Source organism: Piliocolobus tephrosceles, chromosome 5 (genome assembly GCF_002776525.5).
Source record: "Piliocolobus tephrosceles isolate RC106 chromosome 5, ASM277652v3, whole genome shotgun sequence".
In the NCBI taxonomy this organism is placed as follows: Eukaryota; Metazoa; Chordata; class Mammalia; order Primates; family Cercopithecidae; genus Piliocolobus; species Piliocolobus tephrosceles.
In genome coordinates, this window is record NC_045438.1 from 163,213,550 (window position 1) to 163,235,089 (window position 21,540).

Genomic DNA, 21,540 nt, shown 5'->3' on the forward strand with positions numbered 1-21,540 from the left:
GGGCTAGTAACCAATCCAAGGGAATTGAACCCAGGTTTACCAAACTCAGAACTGCCACCAGTTTGCTACTTCTCCAGGAGCTTAGCATCCACTGGGAAGAAGGGAATGATACACACACAAATAGACACAGCTGAAGAAAAGGGCCATAGTGTTATGAGTTACAAAAATACCAGTCACCAAGCTAATGGAGTCCTGAGAAATAAGATCTCACTTCTGGATGGTTGGTCCTCGAACTGCTTCTGCATTGAAAAGATCAGCCATAAGCTGAAGTTTTAAAAAGAGAAGGGATTTCAGGAAGCAAAAAACTAAAAAGAAAAACATCCCAGGAAAAAGTTATGGCTTCAAATGAGAAAGGCATAGACAAGGGGAGATGAGGATATGGGAAAATAAAGCAGATTCCCAGCCAGTACACATGTATCAAGAGGTCAGAACTGTGTTTGATATAAGCCAAAGTCAATGTTCATATGCTTTCTGAGGTTAAAGGAAGTATCAAGAGCTGTGAACTGAGGAGTCCCATAAAACTTCCCAGAATGTGATTCGAGGTAGATTATAAAAGATAGGTATGAATTGTGAGGAAAGGTGTTGAACAGAATGTCAAGATGGGAAGACCCAAGACCTAAGGTGTGCTCGCCCGGTGGGAGGCTAGAGGACAGGTTTTCTCTGGAGGGAGCTTGAGATGGGCTTGGATAGTAGCCATGTAGGTAGTAAAGGACCGCTAAAAATACTTTTGTTCAAATGCTACTCTCACCAGGGTCACCAGTGGCCTCTTTGTTGGAAATACAATGAATAAATTATAAGAAAATAAATCCTTTCCATCCCTTCTCCTGCATGATCACTCTCAACTTCTGACAATGCATTGACCAGTTTCTCTGGAAAATCCTGCTGCACTGGTTTTTGAAACACCCCTCTCTCCTGGCTTCCCTCTCACTATGACTCAGTCCCCTCCATGGCCCCTTCTAGGCTTGTCCCCTTGTCCCAGCATTGCATAGTCTGGCCCTGTCCTCTACTCACCTTCATCTTCTCCTGAGTGGGAATGACACCCACATACCTGTCTGGGGCCCACCCCCCTGCCAGGACCCCATGGGTACCATCCTACCTGCCTACTATACAGTTCTCTGGAAGAGTACTATCACTGCTGTCAGTCTGGCCCCCTCCAGCCCAGCTTTCTCCCGGCACAGATGTGGTCATGCCTTTCCCTGAAATCCATGACTTTAGCATGGAGTGGCATTAGAATTTCCTTGATCCCATCTTCCCCATGCGGCCCAGCCAAGGTCCAGCTTCAGAACCTGCCTGCATGATGAGGGGGCCAAGGTTGCCATCTCACCCACATTTCAGTAAAATTATGAACCTTTAAAATACTCCCTCTCAAACTACGAGGCATGTTGCCCCTGGAAATCTTTGTTTCTTCCAGATTTGACCCTCTTCCAGCCTGGCAAAGACAGTGGCTGCCACTCTAGACAGACATGACCTCAAGACCTGCAGACTTGACCAGGCATGGTGGCTCACACCTCTAATCCCAACACTTTGGGAGGCCAAGGTGGAAGGATTACTTGAGGCCAGGAGTTTGAGACCAGCCTGGGCAACATAGTGGGACCCTCTACAAAAAAGTAAAAAATTATTCGGACGTAATGGTGCATGCCTGTAGTCCCAGCTACTTAGGAGGCTGAAGTGGGAGGATCACTTGAGCCCAAGAGTTTGAGGCTGCAGAAAGCTATTATGGAACCACTGCACTCCAGCCTGTGTGACAAAGCAAGACCCTGTCTTTTAAAAAAAAAAAAAAAAAAAAAGCTGCAGACCAGAGAAATAAACCTGCCATAGCCAATTTATCTCACTCTCTGTGTGGCAAGGGCTTTAGAAAAGAATATTATCATTAATGCTGGCTTGTGACAATGCATTCGGTGTAAATTTTTATTGCCAAGAATACTTGCCCAAGGTTTTTCTGTTCCTGTTTATTTATGCTTCTTGAAATACTTTGAAACACTGCTTAGTTACTCTTTTATTTTATTTTATTTTATTTTTTGAGACGGAGTCTCGCTATGTCGCCCAGGCTGGTTATATTGGTATAGGTATATATGTACATACATGAAGACACACGTGTATATGCGTGCATACTGTGAACATACATGCGTGCATTCACATGCATGCATAAATGTACACACACACACAGACATACACATTATAAATTTGGGTTGGGGGGGCTATTTTTCTTCCTTTTTTTCTTTTGTTCTTTTTTTCCTTCTCTCTGATCCTGTCCTCATAGCAAAGAGTGTGTGGTTTGTGGTGCTGCCTTGGCGTTTCGGGCCACCCCACCCTGTCAAATCCTGCATCCTCTTTTCATTAGACCTCCTGGATGGCAGCAGAGCCTGCCGGCGGTGCAGAGGCAGCTGCTGGCTGGCCGGGGTGTTCTCACTGCAGTCCGCGCCTACAGGCTTTATGAAAATCCAATTCATGTTACCCTACTCTGGCTCAGACACTGTTAAAATTGGGAGATATATTCAATTTTAAACAAGAACAAACTAAATCTGTCTTGTAAAGAAAAGTACGAACAGCCTCTTGTGGCATTTCTTTAAATGGACTAATATGTTGATCTCGGAGAAACTGGGAGCCATCTTTCGTGTTTTCGTTATTAAGCCAGGTAAAATGAAAACCAAATCTCACTCCCAAATGCCACCTCTGGGAATTCTCTGTTGCTTCTATTTTAAAGTAACCTACATGATTCCTTCTGTAGTTAAGGCATACTGTTGAAAATATAAGATTTCAGTCTTCTTTTTTTTTTAGTTTTAGATACTTCCTGTTCGCGGGGCTCATGCAAAGAACATTTCATAATGTTTACTGCTTGTAACTCTCTGATTGTATGAGAAGTAATTGCTATGGATCTTCCTTCACAAATAAACTACAATCCAAACCTGGCAATAAACTACCAATTATCAGAGTACTGCATCATAGTCCGTCGCAGATACCTAAGTCCTTATTTATTTACATGTTTGTTTAGTGAAATTATGTGTCATAAAATGTAGGCATTAAATGGTAACTTTTGCCACACTAGGCTATTCCTGATGATCTAGGGAAAATACTTTTTCACATCGAGTGCTTTCACTCAGTAACTCTTTATAAAGGAGCAAATATTCATATGATTGTAAGAGAACAGAAGAATGCTTTCCTCTTTCTTTTGCTAGGGTCACTAACTCACTGACCTTGTAGCTCAGTACTGTTTATCTGACTTGAAGGGGGAAATTCTGGAAAGTGGGCTTAGCATTGCTTCACTCTTATTTACCAGGAAAAACTCAAAAGGCCAGAGAGGTTTGTGTTTATTTTTCTCTTAAAAAGATGGAATGGACGGCCGGGCGCGGTGGCTCAAGCCTGTAATCCCAGCACTTTGGGAGGCCGAGACGGGTGGATCACGAGGTCAGGAGACGGAGACCATCCTGGCTAACACGGTGAAACCCCGTCTCTACTAAAAATACAAAAACTAGCTGGGCGAGGTGGCAGGCGCCTGTAGTCCCAGCTACTCAGGAGGCTGAGGCAGGAGAATGGCGTAAACCCGGGAGGCGGAGCTTGCAGTGAGCTGAGATCCAGCCATTGCACTCCAGCCTGGGCGACAGAGCGAGACTCCGTCTCAAAAAAAAAAAAAAAAAAAAAAGATGGAATGGGCTAAAGCGAGAGCTTCAGGGGAGACTTGTGACATTCGCATCGTGTCTATTGTGATTTGAAACTCTTGCAGGTTCATGAGCAGCTGCAGAGCTGCCCCTGGGATGTCAGGACTGCCTTGCAGTACAGATTCCCACCCATACTTTCCTATCCGTCTTCCCCGCCACCACCCCTTCCTGAAGAAGAGCTGGGTGTTTCTGTTTCTTGTTTTAGCACAAAACAGAAGATAAGAGATCTGGATTTCGGTTGCATAAAACGAATCTAAGACAGGGCATTATTCTAATGACACCTAGAGCATGAGGCAGCTCAGCAAGGAGCCTCCTCAGGTCACCCACCCAGACTGGCAGTCCTTCAAGATGCACAGGCAGCTCCAGCCATTCCACACATGCACCATTGCTTTCCTTTTTATCTCTTTGCCCTTCTATCCTGGCTTCTGTCCCCAGCTTATTCTTTCTACTACTAGTGGATTGGCTGCCACCGTGTTCTGGAATGCTGTGATGAGTTCAGTATAGCAAATGCACAGGCACACTCTTGCACACATACATACCATGGGTTCCTGCCCCAGCCACTCCAAAGACCTGGACCGTTAGCAGGCGCCTGTGGTCCCACGTCCTCTCCTAGGACCCAGGGGCTCTCCACTTGAAGCACAGTGCCTTGCTGGAAGGAGCTGCCTCTGGGCCACTCTGCGGAGAAGGACTGTGAGCCTCAGCTTTATGAACGGCTGCCTTGCATGTTGAGCTTAGGCTGTACCTTTGGAGCACAGTCTTCGTCTTCAGAGCTAACTTCATTTCGTCATCCTGGATTTGATAAGGGTCATTCATTCTCTCTCTTTGCCTCCTATTTTGGCAAACACTCCAGAAGACAGATGATACCATCCTATTGAGAAAATGACTGTTGAATAACAGATTATAAATCTGTGTATTTCCTCTGGAGAACTGTGTGTGAAATGAGAACACTGGGTTTGTCCAGCCTGCCTCCAAACATATCTCAAGACATTTCTCTCTGCTTGTTGTCCTTAGCCACAGGAGTCAACTAATGTGTATTTCTCAGGGACGGTGTGTAATACTTTGGAACATACACACTTCCGAGAGGTGTAACATACCAAAGACCTGTGTTTTTTCCTTTGCTTTGCTTAATGCCTTAAACTTTCTGAAGTGCTCCTCCGTACATTAACATGTGAACCTTCAAAGTAGCTAGGAGAGGCTATCCATATATTTTGCTGCCAAGAAAAACAGGCCCAACACTTTACAACAGAATAATGGCAGGACCAGTGTGAGAATCCTGGTTTTCTGGTAGGCTGGTTCCCTGACATCCCAGTACAGCAACGTGTCATCCTTAAAAGATACATAAATGTTGGCATGACTACCCAGCCTTCCCAATACCCACAGCCAGTGAAACCCAGTTACTGAAAAATGACGGAATTTACCAGCATCAGTAATTTCCTTCTGTGTATATTATCTCGGTGGCTGAGGAACTTTACTAGTAGCTTAGTAAAGACAGACTCTGAAAACTGTCCTATGTTTGTGTAGTAGTATTTAATGGTAATCTATCTCAGCTGGGCTCAGCGGCTCACACCTGTAATCCCAACACATTGGGAGGCCAAGTCAGGCAGATCACTTGAGACCAAGAGTTCAGACCAGCCTGACCAACATGGTGAAGCCCTGTCCCTACTAAAAATACAAAAATTATCCATGTGTGGTGGCACACACCTGTAATCCCAGCTACTCAGGAGGCTGAAGCAGTAGAATTGCTTGAACCCGGGAGGCAGAGTTTGCAGTGAGCTGAGATCACACCACTGCCCTCCAGCCTGGGCAACAGAGCAAGACTCCATCTGAAAAAAATGATAATAATAAAAGTTCAGTCTCACAGTAGGCAGGGTAGGGGACTCGATGATTCTGTACAGAAAAGAAACAGTGCTTCTGTGTCACTCTTGCTCCATCTATCCATCCCATCCACCATCCTGTTAGAATGGCATTGTTTATTAGAAGTCCCAGGCCTGGGGTGAGGAGACCTGAACCCCGATGCCCCCCTCTGACACTGTGTAATTTGGGTTAAGTTACTGCACCTTTGTGAATCCGCCTTTCTTTTTTTTTTTTTTTTTTTTTTTTTTGAGATGGAAGTCTCTCTCTGTCGCCCGGGCTGGAGTGCAGTGGCCGGATCTCAGCTCACTGCAAGCTCCGCCTCCCGGGGGTTTACGCCATTCTCCTGCCTCGATAGCTGGGACTACAGGCGCCCGCCACCTCGCCCGGCTAGCTTTTTGTATTTTTTAGTAGAGACGGGGTTTCACCGTGTTAGCCAAGATGGTCTTGAACTCCTGACCTCGTGATCCACCCGTCTTGGCCTCCCAAAGTGCTGGGATTACAGGCTTGAGCCACCATGCCCGGCCTACCTTTCTTTTTAATCTGTACGAGGTGTTGGGTTGTCTTGTGATGTTTCTGTCCGTGTCCTGTGCGGTCGTAGATCCCGCATGCTACTCTCTGTCCAGCACGTGATCCCCTCTGCAACCGCCTTTCTCACCCACCCTGGGGCTTGGGAGCCGGAGGTGGGGAAGAGGGGTGGTCAGTGAAATACTACAAATCAACCTTCTATAGACCCAGTTTGCAAATGTTATGTGGAATTCCTTCTGCTGTTTCATTCCACTGCATTACATTTTTATGTTAACTTAATAGGCTAATATTTTATGAACTTGTAAGATTGAATATATGGAATGAAATCGATGTTTCTGATAATTACTTGATGGGGTGGGGAGGTTCAGGAGAAAGTCATTTAAAACTTCCAGACTGATATTGATTAAAATTAGTGGCTTAAAGATTTAGAAGACCTAATTTATATGGTTTTTTTCTTGGTATAGCTTAGGTAAAAAATGTTTCTGTAGCATTTATGATAACACTTAGCAGGTAATTTTCTTTACTAGATTTAGGGAAGAGCCAGTAATTTACAATCAGAGCATTCCATGTGTCCCTATTTAGGACGTTTCAGGGTTTATGGATACAATTTAGCATTTTTATCTGGGATGTTCAACTTCTAAGGGACAGGCTCTCTGTTTGCCGTTTTAGAATTATTAGTCTTTCATTGTATCTGTCTGTATTCACAGCATATATGGTCGTTTCATTTGCATGTTAATGAACAGCCCTCTGTATATCAGTAATTCCTTATATTTGTCGAGCACCACACAACGGTAGTTGCCAGTTCCGACTACACATCAGGATGTATTTTTGAAGATTTTCAGAGATGATTTTGATGAGCACCATTGTTGAAAACCACAGGTTTTCCGAGAGTGTCCGTGTGTATTTCACATGGCTTTACTCGTCAGAAGAAGGTATTGCACATGGTACTGGTGATTGCCTCTTTTACAAAAGAGGAAACTGAGGCTCTGGAAGGTTCTGTGAGTTACCCCCAGTCACACTGAACAGCAGCACTTCATCAAGTTAGTTTCCAGATGTCCACCTTCTCTCCGCCCAGCTAGGCAGGCACAAGAGACTTGCTGTGTTATGACCTGGTGTCTTAGTCATGTTTAAGATTACCAAGGGCGCTGGATGCAGTGGCTCACACTTGTAATCCTAGCACTTTTGGAGGCTGAGGTGCATGGATCACTTGAGGTCAGGAGTTTGAGAGCAACGTGGCCACCATGACAAAACACCATCTCTACTAAAATACAAAAATTAGCCGGGCATGGTGGTGCACACCTGTAATCCCAGCTTCTCAAGAGACTGGGGCACGAGAATTGCTTGAACCTGGGAGGCGGAGGCAGAGCTGAGATCACACCACTGTGCTCCAGCCTGCACGACAGAACAAGACCCTGTCTCACACACACACACACAATAATAAGATTACCAGTGGTTCAACAGAAACCAAACTGACAGCGTAGTGTATTGTGACAGTCATGGGACACAGAGGAAGAATTAGGTATGTAGTGCCTTCATTTAACGAAACTGCAAGCCCAGCGGCCTTAAGTATGTTACTAAGGATATAGTAGTTGTCACATAAATAAAATTCTAAATCCTATCATTATATAAGCCACTCTATGCCTTTCTCATCTGGCAGCAAGTTTGTCAGCACAGGCCAGTGGGTAACGTGTTGCTGTGTGTTTCCATTTGCCCCGTGATCTAGCCTAGAATTCCTACCAGCCAACAACAAAGGAGGCCCAAGAGGAAGGCTTTCCCCAGAAACATGCAGTCCCATCCTTGGGAACAGTTCCCATGAGCACGTTAGCTTAGCTGGTTATGAGAGTAGCGAGGCATCAGCTCAGGCAGTGAGTAAAACAGACCTTTGTAACAGGGCTGTAGACCAGAGGGGAACAGCCAGGCCGGAGACAGACACGCAGCTGGGGCTGCCTCACTTCTCCATTTGCCTCAGCCAGCCATGCCTTCTGACTGGACATTTTCACCAAAGAATGTCCGGTGGGGTATGCTTTTTAAAAAAATACTAGAAGGATGGCAGATTATTAAAAGTCAGCTGTCTAATCTAGTGCGTCATGCCGGCACTGGAGACAGTACAGGTGTGTTGTTTATTGTTTGTGGGTGTTTCCCCGAGTGACATAGTTGTAAGAGAGGTACCACTTTCCTAGGAAATGCTTTTGGCATCACATACCTGCCTACAGCTGATCAGGGAAGCAGCTTGGCAGGGCAGGAGAAGCACAGAGCTGAGTCTGTCACTGCTCACTGGCATGCTAACCATGGGCAAGCCGCTTAGCTTCTCAGCGTCATCCTCCTCATCTATAGAACGAAATTGGGTCAATGATTTATCTCTAAGGTCCTTTCCAGTTCCCATACTTAGTGGTTCCAGTGATATATTGACCAGAATGTGGTATCATTCTTTTATTCATTCATCAGGTATGTGTGCATCACCCATCTCTGGGAGCTTGCTAGATGCTGTGAGCAATGCAGCAGTGAATTCCACAAAGATCCTGCTTTCCTGGAGCCTGTCATCCAGACAGGGAGACAAAAATGGGGGCACACACAATTCTCCCAGAAAGCAAAACGTGAAAAATACTGGTTGGAAAGGACATGGAAAAATTATCTTCTATGTGTTAAGCTTTCCTCTGTGCCCTAAAGACTCTCTTTGATAATTTATGGACTTTTAATTTAATTATGTCAGTAATCTGGTAGGGTGGATATTATTATCCCACTGTATAGATAAGGAATCAAACATTCAGAGAATAAATAATCTGCCCCTAGTCATGCAGCTAGTAAATTGAGCCAGGATTTCGAAATAAGCCTTTCTGATTTCAAAGCCCGTTCCTTCTCCATTAGAATATGCTGCCTCCTGATAAAATGCTCAGAGAATTGATAGGGGGAGAGCATATGCCACTGAGGGTAGGATAAGCATTTTCTGGTAGAGGAGCCACTTGCTCAAGGACCTAGAATTGGGTGGACTTGCCAGAGAGGATTTCCTGGAGGCAACAGCTGTGAAGGAGCCGGGCAAACCCAGTGAACAGGGAGATCGGCCAGGCAGAGACTTCAGAAGTTATTTAAAAGGCATTTTGGAGGCTAGGTGCGGTGGCTCACGCCTATAATCCCAGCACTTTGGGAGGCCAAGGCGGGTGGATCACAAAGTCAGCAGATAGAGACCATCCTGGCCAACATGGTGAAACCCCGTCTCTACTAAAAATACAAAAAATTAGCTGGGCGTGGTGGCACACAGCTGTGGTCCCAGCTACTTAAGAGGCCGAGGCAAGAGGATCCCCTGAACCCGGGAGGCAGGGGTTGCAGTGAGCCGAGATCACGCCACTGCAACCCAGCCTAGCAAGAGAGCAAGACTCCGCCCCCCCCCCCCAAAAAAAAAGCATTTTGGAGCCCCTGAAGATTTGGAGTTAAGTAAGTAAAGGTCACCTCCAGTCATGCCTTGAGAGTACGAGTGTAGACACTAATTAAATAAGCTGATAGGGGCTTGAATTTAAGATTAAAAGTCAGGAAGGGAGAAAAGAAGACATGGAAGAGAATGCTACACCATTCTCGTAAAGGCTGTATCATCAGAAATACCAAACTCAGGAATAGGAGCCAACCTTAGAAACGCATTGAGGACTCTGAATTTAGTGACTCTAAGCTGCAAGAGATTGCTTCAGCTGTAATTCTAAAACAAGATAGTGGTCAGGGCCTGAGCGTGCAGGGGTCGCACAATTGCAGGGCAGAGCTGGAGGCTCGACTGAGAGTTAGTAAATGCGTGGCACTCTGCCAGTCACAGAGCATGTGCACATTTGCTATCTCAGATGCTTTTCAAGGTGGCCAAAGGAGAGACCACAAAGAAAGAATAATTATGTTAACAGCTAACAATTAGTGAGGGCCTGCTGTGTACCGGGCACTGTGCTCAGGATTTTGCGTACCTCAGACCTCACTTCCTTATGAGGTATCATTATTATATCCCATTTTCATAGAAAGTACCTGAAACCAGGGTATCCATGGTCACAGAACTAATAAATGGCAAAGCTGAGACTTGAACCCAGGCCTGATGGCCTAAGGTCCCCAGCCTTGGTTAAACAGAGAAGGAAAGGAGGTACAGCAATAGGGGAAAATCAGACTCCAAAAGAAGAAAAAAATTGCAAGGAGGGCAGATACAGTTGGTTTCTCTGTCGGTTCGTTTGCCATTAGAAACTTTGAGAATAAAGGTCGAGAATGTAGTTGCTTAAAATAATGTACACCTGGTTCACCACAGTTAATGATCACCTGCCTTCTACAAAGCTTCCATATTGAGCTTTTATGGGACAGATGGGCTGCGGTGCATTACTGCCTCTTAATACCCTGCATTACTTTAGCCTGAAACAAGGGTGACTGTCTGAATGTCAGCAAGGACTTGGGAATGCCAGAGGCATGCTGCTGTGTTCATCTGCTTCTGTGCATAAAGATTTAACATTTGACGTTTGCCCTTTTTTACAATTATCCTAGAGTTTCTTAACATTATTTTAAAGTGATGGATGTTTTGCTTGTAGGGAATCATTCAGAGGAGTAACAAACTTAGTACCGTGATGAACTAGTAAGACGACATGTTCTGGGAATGGCTTGCACCTGCCTGTTGTGTATATGTGTGTCCATGTGTGGACAGGCATGCTTTTAAGTGGAATTGTGTATCTGATGTTTATGTATCTAAACAATTTATATATAATTTGGTCCAGATTTTCTATTATCTCTTAGTTTTATTAATCCAATCAGAACTTTGAAGATATAAAAAGCCCTCCAATATCCTGATCTCCACAGTAATCAGGGACTTCAGGGTTCCTCTTTCTGCTCCCCCACCCTCCAGAAGACATACCAAGATTTTGAGATTAATGTTTCCCTTAATCCTAGAGTATTCTGGAGAATGTCTCTTGAGAAGCAACAAGGATCAGTGGTTTGAGCTACGGCTTTGAAAGCAGACATGTAAGGAGGTTTGAATCCCAGCTTTGCGACATGCTGTCTGACCTTGGTTAAACACTGAAAATCTCCCTGGCCTCAGTTTCAGTGTCTGAGATAATGCGCCAGACGCCATCATTGATATCCGTGTCCTGGGGACCTGGAGGAATTAATGAGCTGATGCCATAAAATACTGATCCTGGGTTGAAGGGCCTCTCCTGTGAGGTCTTTCTGTTGCACTGCATCTTTGTTAGCAGGTTTTTCCCACATACGGGGGCTTCTTTCAGGTCCTCATTTTACTGTCATCACCACATTAGTGCCTAGTTCACTGATTTTTGGAAACCTGAAAATATCACACATACTAATGGAGATTTCATTGAATATTGATGAACACTCAGAACTGTACATGCAACAGAAAGCGAAATTGGCTAAATATTACTCATTCAATAATTTATCTGAAATACGGTGTCATTTTGCAGTTCTAAAAATATAATAATTAATGTGAAATTTCAGGTTTAAAGTACAGTTTTAAAATATCAAACAAGCATCATGTCAAAAAATGAAATTTTATTAAAGGAGCTATTCTAGACAGTTAAGAAATGAAAACTAGAATTCTAGAGGAAAAATTCAGAACCACGTTTAATTTTATACTTGGTAGTGCACTGCAAATGACAAGGTAATTTTTACGTGTATATTTATAGATTTAATTAGCAGTTATTTCATTATATCTTTCATATAACTATACATGGAAAATGATTTCAAACAATAGACTGTCATCTTCAAGAATTATTGTTAGTACAGTTGTGGGAAGCTGATTTCTTGGTCACTATAAACAGAGAGAGAAGTGTGTGTGTGTAAAGGTCTTTACCTGTCACCTAATATGAATTCTTTCTTTCATTAAAAAAAATTTCCTATAACATTTCTCATTTTCTCATCCATGTTTTGCACTTGAGAATATTTAGAAGGCACCATGACTTGTTCAAGGCATATACCCAGCCCAGCTCAGGATTAAGATTCAGAGTTCTAACTGTGCCTCACACAGCACAGGGAAGCCCTGCATACCCTGTTGATCTGGGTGTCAGATACCCTTGAGGCTCGTAAAGGTCTTTGCTTCTCCTTCCTGCTTTCACGTTTCAGTGAATATTGAGGCACTGGGTGGTGGATGATGGAGACTCGGTACCCACTGCAGAGGGTGGGGACCAAGTCTGCATCATCCACTCTTCAGTGCCTCAGTCGGTCTGGGAGCCAATGTTCAACAGATGAGCGGGTGAGTAAAACACAACCAGCTGTAAGAAGTGCTGTTCAAAAGGGTGGGCTGGGAGGGTGGTGGGGACACCGGTCTCAGATGTCCCCTGTGAGCAAGAGCGCTTTAGTCTGGGACCTGGCGATGAGTAAAGTGAGGTGAAGGGAGAGGAGGGGAGGGCAGGTGGCCTGGGGAGGGACGGACTATCGGAGACCCTGAGTGCTAAAGAGCTTGGTGTGTTCTGGAACTAAGAGAAGACAGAGATTGTTTTCCTGCTCCATGTGGAGAGAATCTCGCCCACTAAATTGCAAAAGATAAGTCGGACAATAATCTCTCATCAGTGGGGCTATTAATGAGACCTGGAGCTTCCAGGAAAATCTGGCTTAATAAGTACCACACTGTTACTTCCTCGATAAAATTAAAAAGGAAGGAGCGGTGAGACAGAAGGGCCTAATTCACCTCGCAGTTGGCCACGTCTGACTTGGCCTGCTAACAAAGCAACTTTAGGCAATGGGGAGAGAAGCAAGGAAAGATGGACGTCTCTACAGGGAAATATTTGATGAGTGTGAATTTTAGTATCTCTGTTTCCCGTCTTCCTTCAGAGATTAAAAGGAATCCATGTATAAAACAGGTAGTCACATGAGCATATATAAAATTTGGTTAAGCAAATTCAAGGACTTTTTTTTTTTTTTTTTTGAGATGGAGTCTTGCTCTGTCACCCAGGCTGGAGTGCAATGACAAGATCTCGGCTCACTGCAAGCTCCGCCTCCCGGGTTCACATCATTCTCCTGCCTCAGCCTCCCAAGTAGCTGGGACTACAGGCGCCCGCCACCACGCCCGGCTAATTTTTTGTATTTTTAGTAGAGACAGGATTTCACTGTGTTAGCCAGGATGGTCTCGATCTCCTGACCTCGTGATCCACCCGCCTCGGCCTCCCAAAGTGCTGGGATTACAGGCGTGAGCCACCGCACCTGGCAATTCAAGAACTTTTTCTACTTACCTAGGGTCAGTATATTCTATGGACATTGATAACCCATGGTTTCAACTGTAACCTCACATTGATCCTCAGTTTTCAGGGAAAGAGGACACTCATCTACTTCTGGTCACTGACATTTTAGGTGAAATCCTGAAGTGATTTATTAGTAGCCTAATTAGGTACTTTATCCATTATTTAACCCAAAATCCAGGTTAAAATATTATGACATGAGTGACTTGAGCTAGACCATGACTACACATGTTTAATTCCTAGAGTCATTAACCTGGTATAAGAAAAGAAAATCCCAGCACATCCTTGTTTTGTTAAGGTAACAAAATGAGCTCATATCAAACATGTAAGTTTAAATTACTTTAAAGTGTTTTTTGTGGGCTCAAACACAAACATCACAACAAAGCTTACCTGTGACCCAATTAGGAGCATCATGAAAACATAAATCCCAGTTCTACTCAAGTAATACCAATGGCCTGGTACCAGTGGCTTCCAGCAGGCCACTGGGGTTTGACTCCCAAGTAGGAAAAGACCCTGCCTCTGGGTGGATCGATGATGGGGAAACATTCCATCCATCCCAGTGCTGAGCTCTCAGTGCTCTTCCGCTTTTCTGTAAATTGACCTAAAATGGCCATCTTTGATGGTCTCTCACTTTCTCTCTAAACCGCTGATGTGAGACTGTATTAGAATTATTGTATAAACAGTGAGTCTGCCCACGGACCGACCTCCTAGCTCCGGTTTAGCAGTGTCCAACAGTAAAAATAGAAAAGCCCCTGACTTATGTCTTCTTTTGAGAGCAAAGAACCCTTTTGCAGAAGGCCCGGGCACCCCCTCCTCTAGCCACATTGACCAGACTTGTGGTGTACAGATATGCCTAAGCTGTTCACTGGACAGGTAGCAGGACCGCACCATAGCTGCCTTAGGTCGAGCAAGATTGATGGCTTGGGGCTAGGCTGGGAGGAGGCCCACTTCAGGGGAAAATTGGGGCTGTGTTGAGACGGAAGGAGGGCAGCTGTGGAATGGGCCACTGAGCAGGACCCTTGTTTCACAAGCACTCCAGGTCCTGCCTGGGGGTATAAATCCTGGCTCTCCCTTTTCCAGCTCTGTGGACTGCATAAAAGTTTACTATCTAACTTCTCAGCATTTCTGTGTTTTCACCAATAAAAAACATGAAGATAACAATATCCCTCAGAAGATAGCATGCGATGCAAGATGGAAACACAGACCCAGCACAGGCCCCTTCTTTACTCTGAGTCAAGTCTCCTTAGGGACAGGGCATCAGTAAGGGACCCGTCAGCACTTCGCACGATTCATGTAGTTCTCAGCCGTTCATCTACTAGGACTGAACAAGGGAAACAGGCTACTAAACTGCCCCTGAACTCACAGGCTTGTGGCGTGTGCTGGATGAGACACAGCCCGTGCTGAGGCAGGCAGGTCTGAATCCAGTGCCGCAAGCACCATGGGCCGTGAGGTGGCATTAGAATATTTGGAGCACTGATGCAGTGTCATCGGATATATACATGTGCTAGAGGAATTGCAATCATGAGAACAGTTAATCGCGGAGCTGATCGTGGAGGCCTAGTGTCCAGGCAGAAACCTAACCCAAGCAAGAGATCATTTGACGGCTGGGGGAAGAGAGTGCCAAGGGGAATGGAATGGAATGCAGGAGCTCTAGAGGGGATTTAAAGGCTGAATACGCTGGTCTGCAGGCTTGAGTTAGGAACCCACATCTAGCAGTCAGTATTACTAGAGCATTGCTGATGAAGCCGTGGGTGTAAAGAAGACCACATGAAGTGGGCATATATGAAAGACAAATTGGTGACCTTTCTGATGTTTTCTACCATTTCATATTAATCGGCATGAGGAATGAAAACAGGAAATGATTTTTCTTTCCTCCTCCCTGGCAGCCTTCTCTCTTGTGATGTTTTTTCCTTATAAGGCGGGGCTCCTGTTGCTTTCCCTTGCAGTGAAGCTTTTTTGTACTTGGTGGGTAGAGGGCCTTAGGTGTGGCAGAGAAATTCCATAGCCTCGCCCTCGCCGTCGCAGTGATGGAGAGCGTTGACTTTGGAGTCAGGCTCTAGGTTTAGTTCCCGCTGCAGCACATGTTAACCAAGTGAAATTAAGCACGTTTTGTTAATCTTTATAAACCTCAGTTCCTCTCCTGCAAAATGAGAAGGATAATAGTGCCGGCTTCACAGCACCGCTTACAGTGGGAGCAAGGTAAGGCGCTTACACAGGCACATGCCACCACATGGGGAAAACGCTGTAGATGCTGCTGGCTCCTCCACTCACCAAAACTGCATTTTCTCTCCTTTGCTCTAAGAGAGAAACCAAGTGTGGGGAGCAAATGGGAGAAAGGAGCAGGAGAAGCTTGCCTCAGATTCCAACTCATATGACGTGTGAGTGACTAAAGACGGAATGCCAACACATGCATCTTGTGTCTGGAATACCAGGTTGCTGTTTTCCACAGGGATGTGCCCGTTGTTCTCTGTTTTCTGTGGAACTATCTTCCAGCGCCAGGCCTGGAGATGGGGCCTGCCCTTTTACCTCTCAAATATGTTCCCAGGGGAAGTGTGTCCTCCTCTGGGGGCCACCCCATCACACTGAACCTCACGCTGGGCTCATTGCTAGAAACTCTGTGGCCTGCACCTGCTTCCCATGTCACATCAAGGCGTCTCAGCACGCAGACCTAAAGGAGACCTCAGAGGTCACCCAGCGTGGCCTCACAGAAACACATGCAGGAAGGGATTACGGAGGTTTGCAGGGAAGGCCGGGCAGCCTGGGAGTAAGCGCCGCACTGCAGCTCCCAGATACCCGCAACTCCTGCTCCCAGGCGGGAATAAAGTGATTTCCCAGCTCCTGAGGCCACGGGTAGTAAATATCTGGTTTGGGAAATTCATCTGACATATTTCTTTTCTTTTTTTTTTTTTTTTTTTTTTGAGACGGAGTCTCGCTGTCACCCAGGCTGGAGTGCAGTGGCGCGATCTCAGCTCACTGCAAGCTCTGCCTCCTGGGTTCCCGCTGTTCTCCTGCCTCAGCCTCCCGAGTAGCTGGGACTACAGGTGCCCACCACCATGCCCGGCTACTTGTTTTTGTATTTTTAGCAGAGACGGGGTTTCACCATGTTAGCCAGGATGGTCTCAATCTCCTGACCTCATGATCCACCTGCCTCAGCCTCCCGAAGTGCTGGGATTACAGGTGTGAGCCACCGTGCCCGGCCTCATCTGACATACTTCTTTCACGTAAGCCACTTCTTTTTCTTGTCCAAGCTGAGGCCAGCTCTCACCCAAGACTTGCCTGTATCTCAGTGCAGGTAGCTGAGCAAGGCACAGCCGCCAGGAGGAAGACAGGGAACAGCAGCTGGAGCCTGGGGAAGCCCTGCACACATTGGCCTTGAGGAAACCACCTGACAGATGTCTGCTCTTCCTCACACAGGGTTGGTGGACATTCTGACTACGTGGTCACATCAGATCGCTCTCACCTCTCTAAGCATTTCTTTTTCTGGAGTATGAAATAGCTGTTCAGGGAGGAAAGCAGTTTGATGTCAGAGGCTCCTTTGAGCCCTGGGAATTAGACCTCAGAAGCTTAGAATTGGAGCTCTGCTGCTGGTGGAAAATATACTGTGAATGTTTTATTCAGTAATGCATATATAACATTGAGCAGAATCCAAATACATAAATCACTTATACAATAGCTGTGAAGAGCCACCTTCCAGCACTTCAGAACCAGGCAGCCAGTGGCTCACAAAGGCCTCTGTTGCCATCTGCTGGCCACATGCTTTCTCATGCTGTTGATTCTTGCTCTTTGGTATTTTTTGTTCCTGCAGCCTTGGGGCACTCAGGTTCTTCTGCTGTAAAATTTGCCTCCATCAGAGCTATATGGCCTTGTGTTTTTGAGGCTTTCAGAAGAGACCCTTAGCACTCTAAAATTCTGGGAGGACAGAGAAAACAAGATGGAGACAGATGACAAAGCCAATTTCTTCCCCCTGGCTTTTTTAACCGGTTGTGTGCACTATCAGCCCGTCTGAGCTTAGGCCTATGCCAGCCACATCTCAAGGCCAAGGACACCATACTCAGTTTGTCTTTATAACAGGTCCTGTTATTGTGTCTGTCAACCTCCCGATGTCTGTATCACAGTCACCAATATATTATACTAAGGAAATAGGAATTATCAACATTGCCAGTACAACTTGCCCATGCATCAGCACGCAGTCACACAATTATGGGCCTGAAGACCATCCCCAGTGGCGAAACTGTGCCCCAGAGGTTGCCGTAAGTCACTGGAGCCAGAAGGCAAATTCGTGTAAGACTGGCCACCATTCCCTGAATGACAGTGGCGTGCTGACACAGCATCAGACTCCCCTCACACAGAAGATCCGCTCACGGTGCAGGGCTTGGCCTCCTCAATGTGGCCACAGGCCCTACAGTGCTAACAAATGTCACTTGTCGGGATCACCCCTGAGCCATTGCGCACATGAAGTGGCATCACTGATCTCTCACCAGCTCTGAACCAATGCATGTGGCATCCCCACTTCTGGAGAGGCTGACAGAGCATATCCAGAGTGCAGCCACATGGAGAGTCAGAGTAGAGCAGGGATATAGGAGCGCTGTGGAAAACTGAAAACACGGGGAGCCAGCCCGCGAAGCAGCCTTCTGGGAGACATCTGCATGAGGCCAGCAGGCCAAGGGTCCATGGCTAGGGATGGTGTGCTGTCCTTAGGGAAAGGCATTCCAGAAACTGAAGTTACGAGGCAGCCCATCCTGGGCTCTTCAAATCTGGACATGGCTGTGAGCCCCAAAGAGTTGTCGTCGGTTTACGTCGTCTCCTAATACACAGGCTAAGTCATTAGGGAAAAAATCATGTTTCAGGTTTTAAGGGGAAAAAATGAAAAGGTGCATGGCCTTTAACTGTAAACAGTAGAAGGGGGTTGGGAATAGTTGAATGGTAGAAATGAAAATCAAGAAATCTAACGATGGCTGGTAACTTAAGGACCTTATGTATCAGTTATTGCTGCACAGTAAATCATCCCCTAAAACTCAGTGGCTTCAAAGAACAATCTTCATTTATTGCCACACCCCACTTCTACAGGTCAAGAATTCAGACAGAGCATGGTGAGGGGGACTTGTGTTGCTCCACAGTGATGGAACCTCAGCTGGAAGATTGGAAAGCTGGGGACAGGAATCATTTTTTACGTAGCTGTCTGGAGGTTGATGCTGCCTGTGAGCCAGGAGAGTCTGGCCAGGGTGTCAGCCAGAACGTAGCACACATGGCCTCACTGTAACCTGGGCTTCCTCACAACGTGGCAGCTGGGTTCCAAGGGCAAGAAGAGTCCCAGCAGAGAGAGCCAGACAGAAGCCATATTGTCTCACGGCATAGCCTCAGGAGTAGTACAGCGTCATCTCCACTGTCAAGGTTACAGAACCTGTCCAGGTTCACTTAGAAGAAGATAAACCCCTTCTCTCAGTAGAGGAGGGTCCAGTCATTGTAAGACAAGCATTGGAAAATACCATCTGCCACACCAGTTCCCTTATCACCCGTACCCGCATCCCCCCACACATGCACAGAAGCAGGGCAGCCTGTCACAGACCCTCAGCGATCATGGCGTGGGTTTGTGCTGGGTAAATAGGTGCGTCTGTGGGTCGGCTCTACTTGTGGTTTGTAGTTTGACCTGGTCTTAACCTCTCTGGATCTCAGTTTCTTCTTCTGGGAAACAAAAAGGCTGAGCTGCAAACCAAGTCATTGGAAACTTTAACCTTTTCTCTTAACCTTTTTTATACCCTGATGCATATGTCTCAGTGGTAGTGAGGGTCGCAATTCAGTTTGGGGGGGGGTAAAAGTTTGGAAAAGCCTCCCTCAAAAACTCTAGAATCCCTTCCAGCTCTCTGACCTCTGTGAGTGCTGAGACGTTGGTCATGCTCTTTGGCCTTTTGGGATTTTCCTTTCCTGCTCTGTAAAATGAAAGGTCTACTCAATTATCAGTTAAACTTTTTCCAGCTGTCACGTTTGATGGTAGTGTTCGTTTTGACATAATGAGGTTCCTTCATCCACACCAGTACTGTTCTGCTACTGTGGACATGTGAGTCGGCAGAAGAAATCCTATATTTTCAAGTTCTTGCCCGGGCTATTGAAGAAGTCTTCCTTTCTATGGAATGATAGAAGCTTGAATGGCTTTTGCAGCAGGGACCTGGGAAATCAGCATACTCCACTCTACAGAAGAGAAAACTGATGTGCAGACAAGCCAAGCGATTGCCAAGGACAGAGGGCAAGTTACTGATAAATCAGGCTACAATCCTATGACCTAAGGCAGTGTACTTTACTGTTGTGACCTCATCCTCTTAATAGAAAATACGTGAGCATGAGGACCCTGAGTCATACCACCCCATCTCTCCCATCTGCATTTTTCCTGTGAAGGGCCAGTGCCCTCAACAGTGCCATCTTCTTTTTATCTCCACAAATGTGATCAATGCTCAACTGTTATGAAAGTACAGTTTTTCAAACATGAAAATTAGATTCAAAAGCTGAACGTCCAAAATAATTATAACCAAAGGGAGTGGTGGTCATTATCACACATAGAGGCTGTTGGTCTGATTTCTACAGAGAGAAACAGCGCTTGAATACTTGTAGGACTGGACACCGGAAAAACAAGTTGGAATGCTTTGAAATCCATTTGGTTGGTTATTTAGGAGGTGGACGTGGCATAAGGAAGTCAGTACTGCTCACAGTCTAGGAAAAAGGAAAGCATCTACATTTTGGTTTCGATTTGTGTTACCTCTTTTATTTTTCATAGTGGCAAAATACACGTAACATAAAATTTACCTTCTTAACCATTTTTAAGCATGTATGTTACATTTTTAACATGCTTTTGTTGAATGGGTAAGAATCTAGGAAATGATAAGCCTCACGTGTTCCCAAGTGCAAATCAAGTTGAAGCCCAAATTGACTTTCCCGAGCCCAACTCCATGTTCCATAAATGGGATCCTCAGCCACACACTGTGAATACCTGTAATGCACTGAAGTACTTTTGACTTGTAAAGTACAGAAAGCACATCATAGTGTATGTAAACCTTTGTGTTGGTGTCCTGCAATGCCACACCCTGTGTCCTTTGGAAATACTCATTGTACAGGTTTCAATACTCCTTCCTCCAAACAGACTTTTTCAATCTTTTCAAATTTTAGTTAAGCTTTATTTTAAGTATTGTTAAAAGAAAAACCTTAGACAAATTAAATTTAACCAAGTTTAACTGAGCAAATAACAATTTGCAAATCAGGCAGCCTGTGAGTCAGAATAGGTTCAGAGAGGCTCCAGCACAGTCATGTGGTGAAAGATTTTTTTTTTTTTCTTTTGAGACAAGGTCTCGCTCTATTGCCCAGGCTGGGAGGCAGTGGTGCGATCACGGCTCACTGCAGCCTTGGACTCCCAGGCTTAAGTGATCTTCCCCCCTAAGCCTCCCAAGTAGCTGGGCCAGGCACAGCACCATGCCCCACGGACAGGGTTTTACCATGTTTTCCAGGCTGGTCTCAAACTCTTGAGCACGAGTGATCCACCCGCCTCAGCCTGGGAGTTGGTGGTGTGCTTGTCCCAGCTGCTTGGGACTCTTATGTGGGAGGATCACTTGAGCCTGGGAGGCCAAAGCTGCAGTGAGCCGTGATCACACCACTGCCCCCCAGCCTGGACAACAGAGCACGACCCTGTCTCAAAAAAAAAAAAAGTGGTGGGGTCACAGGCATGAGCCACCACACCCCAGCCTGGAAGAAAATTTATAGGCAAAAAAAAGGAAAGAGATGAACAGAAAATGGAAGTGAGATGCTAAACAGCCAGACTGGCTACAGTTTGTTTGTTTGCCGTATTTGAGCGCGGTTTGAACGATTGGCTGCCGGTAGCCAAAGCTCAGTGATCAGCACAAGAGTAGATTATAGTCTGTGTAACACATCCAGTTAGGTTACCATTCACTATGTACACAGAAACCTTTAAAATATGTAAAGAGGCAGCTTTAGGCTAAACCTAATTTAACAATATCTTGTGAATATTAAACACAATCATAGCAAAAGTGTCGAAAACCAGTCAAGTGCTACTGTTTTAAATCGAGCCAAACATTAACTTTTATCTGATACTCCTCCGTGCCCTACTCCGGTGTGTATTTGTAAATACAGAGTGACCTGTGTCATGAATGAACCTTGATATCCTGTTGCCTAACTTTGAATGAAGCCTGCGCCTTCACTGGTCCGAGTTCTGGAACTTTGAATGAAGCCTGCGCGTTCATTGGTCCGAGTTCTGGAACTTTGAATGAAGCCTGCGCGTTCATTGGTCCGAGTTCTGGAACTTTGAATGAAGCCTGCGC

The 21,540-nt window shown here is 45.6% G+C and overlaps 1 protein-coding gene across 3 annotated transcripts in view; it reads left to right on the forward strand.

Moving 5' to 3' along the window:
* Positions 1-21,540, forward strand: part of LYRM4 (LYR motif containing 4) — a 153,978-nt gene that overhangs the window by 102,973 nt on the left and 29,465 nt on the right. The window contains exon 3 of one of the 3 annotated variants that reach the window (XM_023221134.3): positions 16,515-16,598. The exons of the other annotated variants lie outside the window; for them this stretch is intronic. Coding sequence (XP_023076902.1) covers positions 16,515-16,598 — 84 coding nt within the window. Of the gene's footprint in view, positions 1-16,514; positions 16,599-21,540 lie in introns of those variants that run through there. 3 annotated transcript variants of the gene reach the window in all.